This window comes from Piliocolobus tephrosceles, chromosome 8 (genome assembly GCF_002776525.5).
Source record: "Piliocolobus tephrosceles isolate RC106 chromosome 8, ASM277652v3, whole genome shotgun sequence".
In the NCBI taxonomy this organism is placed as follows: Eukaryota; Metazoa; Chordata; class Mammalia; order Primates; family Cercopithecidae; genus Piliocolobus; species Piliocolobus tephrosceles.
This window is the reverse complement of record NC_045441.1, coordinates 10,700,245-10,706,929: the sequence shown is the minus strand read 5'-3', so window position 1 is coordinate 10,706,929 and position 6,685 is coordinate 10,700,245. Positions and strand designations below refer to the sequence as shown.

At 47.9% G+C, this 6,685-nt stretch overlaps 1 protein-coding gene across 6 annotated transcripts in view; it reads right to left on the bottom strand.

Moving 5' to 3' along the window:
* Nucleotides 1-607, bottom strand: part of CUX1 (cut like homeobox 1) — a 469,420-nt gene extending 468,813 nt beyond the window's left edge. For 4 of the 6 annotated variants that reach the window (XM_023194480.1, XM_023194479.1, XM_023194482.1 and 1 more), the window contains exon 1: nt 293-607. In XM_023194480.1, coding sequence (XP_023050248.1) covers nt 293-355 — 63 coding nt within the window. In that variant the 5' untranslated portion in view covers nt 356-607. The remainder of the gene's footprint in view (nt 1-292) is intronic. The other 2 variants (XM_023194477.2, XM_023194481.2) reach the window with 2 other exon arrangements.
* Nucleotides 608-6,685: the final 6,078 nt, after the last annotated feature.

Sequence of the window (6,685 nt, the reverse complement as noted above, 5' to 3'; positions counted from 1 at the left end):
GGGGTGGGGGCAGACACCGGGGGCAGCAGTGGCGGCGGCGGCTCCCGGCGCCATCTTGGGCTGATCGATGAATTGAACAAAGAGGATCAATTTCCGATCAAGCGAGTGATCAATGGGGGCCGGGGAGCGGGAGGGACTCGGCCCCGACTCGGCCCCGCGGTGCCCGGCACCCCCCTCCTCCCCGCCGCCGCGGGCCCCCCGGCGGCTGGGCCAGCCCGGGGCCCCCGGCGGAGGCCGCGACCGCCCGCAGCCCCCACCCCCGGGCGCGAGGCCGAGCGCGGAGGAGCCTGACCTGCAGCTGCTGTAAATCAAAGCGCTTCCAATATTGAAACATCGATCCCACATTGGCCGCCATCTTGAGACATATTGAGACGGAGTGAGCGGCTGATAGAGAGGGGGCTGGAGTTCAGGAGCCGCCAGGAGGCAGCAGGCGGGCGGCGCCAAAACCCGGCCTGGAGCCGGCCGCCGCCGCCGCCACCGAGGACGCGGACTCCTCCTCACGGCGCCGCCGCAGCCATGGCGAGCCCGAGCCGGAGCCGGAGTCGCAGCCCCAGGGCGCGGCGGCCGCGGCCCGGCCTCGCGCGCGCGGCCCCGGCCCCTGCTCCCCCAACCCCCCCACCCCGCTCTCCCCCTCCCCTCCGCGGGCCGGCCGGCGACCCCCGCCCCTCGGGACAACCCCCCCCAACCCCAGTCTGCGGTCGCGCTGGCCACAGACCCGGCCCCGAGGGGGCGCTGGAGGGCAGCGACCGGGGTCCCCCGGCACCGCGCACCTGGGGAGGGCTGGGGGGTCCCCCGCAGGGGTCGCGATCGCCCGCGGTGGCCGAGCGCAGCGCCTTCAGGGGGCTCCGGTCGGGGGAAACATCTGAGCGACCCTGTAGTAGTTAGTGTCCAGAGCGCGGAGACGGCGCTACCACCTGGCCGGGACCCTCCACCCGACCCCTGCGTGGCCCAGGTCCCCCGCAGCGGCGCGCGTGGAAGGCGCCCCGGCGGTGTACGGCAACACTCTGATCCCTCTGCGCCCAGCGAGGACGGGGACACCGAGACGACCAGGAACGGCGTCGCATGTTTGGAGGAGTGGAGTTGAGGGGGAAACAGCCCTGACCCTCTCAGGGGGCCGCGCGCGTGGATGCCCCACACCTGGACCGCGGCGGTGCCAGCGTACCACCCGAACGCACCCCAACGGCGGTGACGCTGGGGGTCCCGGCAGCCCGCATTCGCCCAAGCCGTTCCAGTTTAGGCCACGACAGGAAAAGTCTGGGAGCCCAGTTCTGTGTCCCCCCGCGCCGCTTCAGCGGAACAGCCCAAGAAACTTCCTGTGGTTCAGACACCTTGGTTTGTTGCAACTTCGGGCGCAGAATGTTGGAAAGTGTGGGTGCACTCACTGAAAACGGAAAGCGTGGTCCCAAGTTTACAGAAATGCTAAATGCAAACCAAAAAATAAATTCTCTTTTGATTTCTCTCCTCGCAGAAAGCTGGCGAAAACACGTTTTATGATCGTCATCTTTCATTGATTATACACACGTGTGACTTGGAGTGTCCAGTAGGAATACTGTACTTTGACTCTCCCGCACCTCATTGAACGAGTAATTAAACAAGTCCCCAAATTCCTTAATCTCAATATGCATATGTAAACAAAATATAGGCTACAAAATAAAACGCGCAAGTGGAAAACAATTGCTTTTCAAGTGAGTTCGAGAGTTGGCGCAGTGAATTCGGCGTTTTTGGAGGAAGAGGCTAGAAATGAAAGTCCCAACATTTAGAGAACACGCGTGTCCCCCAGGTCTTGCGCTGCTGGCCAGGGGCCTCAGTTTCCCCAAGGGGAGGCCCCTGACGTCGGGAGCGGGGTTCACTGCCTCCCCAACGCAACTTTGACTCGCCGGTGGGTGGGAGCGCGCTGGCGTCGGGGGGCACGTCGCGAGCCTCCACCCCAGATGCGGTGACGCCGCGCAGAGCAGGGCACTGCGGATCTCCGATAGCCAAGGGCTGCCTCCGTGTGGAGCGCCCTAGCCCGCGCGCGCAGTCGGCCGGCCGCCGCGCCGTAGCTCCGACCGCACCGCCCGGTAGAGGGCAGCGGCGCCCCGACACTCGGGTCCTCGGGTCCCCGCGCACGTGCCCACCGGCGCACCCGGGCCCCCGCGCCTGGCCACGCCCTGTCCCGGAGTGAGGCCCCTGGCGGGAAGCGGCATTGCCACCGCGGGACAGTCCTGTCCCAAGGAAATGCGACTTCTAAGGATGCCTCCACACTCTGGGAGGCGGTGGGGGTGGGGGGGGGGGTGCTTCCGCCTTCCCCTTGCACGTCTATTTCTGCGGTGGCAGGCAGGCGAGACCTAGGAATTGCGCTAAAGGTGGCTAGACAAATAAAATGTGCAGGGGCTTTAAAAAAAAAAAAAGAAAAAGAAATCCCTCCCATGGGGAAGGCTCAAGGAAGGATCAGGGAAATGGTTTGGATTTGATGCAGATGTTCTCAATCTAATTATCGTGTAGATCCCCTGGGTTTGAACCAAAAAAGTGAAATATATATGACCTGTGTAATACTCCCGAAATACATCTGGTTGGAATTCAGGATTCTGAATCCATGGCAATATTTTAGAAATAAATCTGATGACTATTAAATACCCTTGTTACATTTCTGGTTATATTTATATTATTTACATGCTAACCTGACTTAGTACAGACACACTGTATTGGATGGCCCAGAGGTTAACCTCTATTTAAATACAATTTAGATTTCTCCCACCAAAGCTTTGGGTTACATAAACCTTGTTGCTCTCTGCAGGGGGTGGTGGGGAGGGGGGAAGAGTTTAGAATAACTTTCACAAGCACCATAAAACCTTACTTTGTAAAAAGAAAATCATTCAAAATAAACCACTGATCAAAAGTTATCTGGGTTGAGTGAAACAGCAGAGACCTAAAAAAAGTTTTTAAAATGCGCTTTATTGTTCTTCAGCAAGTATAGACACAGAATAAAAGCAAATTGTATTTATTTCCAAAGACTATTTTGTTTCTTTTTTATTGTTTCAGATTGACTTTCACCCTCACCATTGTAAAAACCCAAGAGTACCCACTGGCAGAGTGGATCTACAAAGCTGTGCACTGCATAAAATATTTAGAAAATATTGTATAGGTTTTAGGACCTAGATTTCCACTGGCACCTACAAAGATAATACAGTAATGGCTATGACCTCCCAGAACACAGTGTGAGAGGCAGGTAAGTTCTCAAGATAAATGGCCCAGTACCAAGAAATACCTCGGGCACCTGGATGCATAATTAATATTACTTAGAATGAAAAACAAGAAAAAAAAAATCCACAGGCATTTGGCCACTTTTCGATACTCAGGCTCTTCCTTTAGGGGATGAAATCTCACAGTTTCCAAGTATATGACCAACTTGCCACCCAAGCTTTCAAAATCAAGACCCCAGTCATCAGATGGAGGAACTGACCAAGATGATGTTTGTTCCTGATGCCTTTGAATGAAATACAGCTTAGCCCCAAATAAGGTAACTAAATAATTAATATTTTAGTCCAGAATTCCTAAATTTCTTTTCTGGCCCGTTTTATTTTGCCTAAAAAGTGTTAAGTAGCCACATGGGGGATGTGACAATACTATCTAATTTAACTTGCTGAAAATTGTAAAGTGCTTTTGGGAGTTCATTCTTTCCTGTCCTCCTAACACTAGTGGATTCTCCTTTCCCTGACATCCACATATAGTTTATTAAATCCACTAAGGTTAAAAAAAAAAATTGTCCAATTCTCCAAAATATGGTAGATTACTACTAAATTGGCCCTCTTTGGCAGACCCAAGAAATGCAAATGTGTCGCGTTGTTTTCTAAAGATTCAAATTTAGAAGTTGTTCTGTTATATTTCAGCTAATTCCTTGAAGGAATTAACTATCAAGAATTTCTTCCACATTGAAAAATGTCTTACACTGTATTATTTTAAAAATCAATTTCCTTTATCCCACATAAGAGTCTTTTATTACGGACTCATACAATTAAGTTTCACCTAAAGTTAAGAAACTCTATCCCCAAGAAAATTTGGGGAATAATCTATAATTTTTACCAAGCTAGAAGGAAAATGAAAAAATCTCAGAAATCAGATATACTTTAAAGGAAAAATCAAGAGGTTCATTCTAAAACCTTAATCCATTTTCGAATTATTTTTTTGCATCCCAACTAGAACAAGTTTCAAATAGTTTTCAACAAGAAATAATCAGAAACAATTCATAATGCTAAATGCTTACGTCATAATTTATTCATAAACAAACATAAAGATATGACTATTTTGATGCATGGTATAAAGGAATTATACTCTTAATGAACAGTCATGTGGAGAATCTTAATTTTACAAACAGAAGTTCAAAATTATATCAAGGTAGTCATTCAAGCTGCCTGAATTTGTAAATGTTTTAAATTCAGGACTAAGGCCAGACAGAAGTTTTGAGACACTTTACATTTGAAAATCCCTTTTCCTTATATCAAAGGATTATGAATAACAGAGGGGAATGACTCTTTTGTCTTTGGTGACTGCCTTTTAGAATGATTTGGCATAGACTACTGGAATAAATGAAAGGAAGATTCCAGATTTTTTTTTTTTTTTTTGAGCTCAAGAAAACCAAACTACTTTTAATTGCTTTGTTTTCAAAATAGGATTTTATGTTAATTATTTTTAAGTACACTATTCGCTGTACTATATGTAAATACCCACCAAATAAAAGTACACATTTTGCTACATGTAATTACATGTATAGTACATCATTCATTTCAATACCCTGAATGTATGTGTAGTTATATAATTGTACCAAAAACCTGCCCAACTTGTAAGAACAAACTACAATGATTTCTAAACAGTAGACTCCTGTTCACCACCCTTCCACCCTATCTCTGGTGACAGCATTTCTCGGTCTCCAAGCCCCTTTTGGAAATCTTCAAATACTTCATGTCTGGCCCACCATTTCCCTCTTCTTTCCACTTCTGGACAGCATATGTTGATGACATTCTCTCTAGGTATCTTTCCACACCTCTAATGATTATGTTCTGTTCTCTCCGATTTGTCTTAAACAAAAAAAGTGTACAGCTTGGCCTCTTAGATGGAGATGGCTTACACTTTGAAAATACGTCTATGGCGGAGAGGTGGCTCATGCCTGTAATACCATCACTTTGGGAAGCTGAGGTGGGCAGATCACTTGAGATCTGGAGTTCAAGACCACCCTGGCCAACATGGTAAAACCCTGTCTCTACTAAAAATACAAAAACTAGCCAGGTGTGGTGGTATGTGCCTATAATCCCAGCTACTTGGGAGGCTAAGGCAGAAGAATTGCTTGAACCCAGGAGGCAGAGGTTGCAGTGAGCCAAGTTCACACCACTGCATTCTGCCTGGGTGACAGTGAGACTCCATCAAAAGAAAAGAGAAGAGAAGAGAAGAGAAGAGAAGAGAAGAGAAGAGAAGAGAAGAGAGAAGAAGAAAATACATCACGCTTAATGGACCTGACTCCTCCTTGCTTTGGGATATCCAAGTTTCTAAGAGACCTGGAGCTTTTGTTATCAAACAAGCTTCCAAAGCCCATCACACCAGCCACTGACATGTGGCTGCAGTCTCTTTCTTACCAAATTTATATTCTACTATAAATTTGGTTTTCTTTTCTCTTATTTTAATTTATTTTATTTTGTTATTTATTTACTTTTTGAGACAGAGTCTCGCTCTGTCGCCCAGGCAACAGTGAGTGGCGCGATCTCCACTCCCAGGTTCAAGCGATTCTCCCACCTCAGCCTCTGGAGGAGCTGGGACTACAGGCGTGCGCCACCAGACCTGGCTAATTCTTACACTTTTAGTAGAGATGGGGTTTCACCATGTTGGCCAGGCAGGTCTGGAACTCCTGATCTCAAGTGATCCGCCAGTCTCAGCCTCCCAAAGTGCTGGGATTACTGGCATGAACCACTGCGCCCAGCCTCTTTTCTTTATTTTTTGAGACAGAGTTGTACTCTGTAGTCCAGGCTGGAGTACAGAGGCACCATCATGGCTCACTGTGGCCTCAATCTGCTGGGCTGAGACCACAGGCATGTGCCACCACGCCTGGCTATTTTTTTCTTCTTTTTTTATACAGACAGTTTCCCAGGCTGGTCTCCAACTCCCAGTCTCCAGGGATCCTCCCACCTCGGCCTCCCAAAGTGCTGGAATTCCCAAGTGTGAGCCACCACACCCGGGCCTACATTTTCTTGATATTTCGAGTTTATTCGAATATCAAATCTCACTTTTCCTTTTGTATCTCCCCCACATCATGAGACTCCCACATAGATGTCATATTACCCATTTCCTGTACACAATTAAAATAAATGCCATCCTCTGTGACTCTCACTGATGTCATTGCTGAATCACTAGAAATTAATAGGGTAACAGTAGCTTGAGAGGGTTTGAGATATGTAAAACACTATATAAATATTATTATTAACTTGCTTAATGTAAAGTTCAAGTTCTTTGCTCAGACTTATACTAATTTCTTTGCTTTCCTCCTGGGAGATATGAACCGTGTGCATTTTATTTACATTGAGCTTTCATTATTAATATTGCTCTGTTATAACATAAGTTTGCCATCTAATATTTTAAACAACAAATATGTCCCTGGTGCTAGGCCACGTAGGGTATAGACATGGGTTAGATTTTTTTTTTCCCAGTTCTATTCATCATA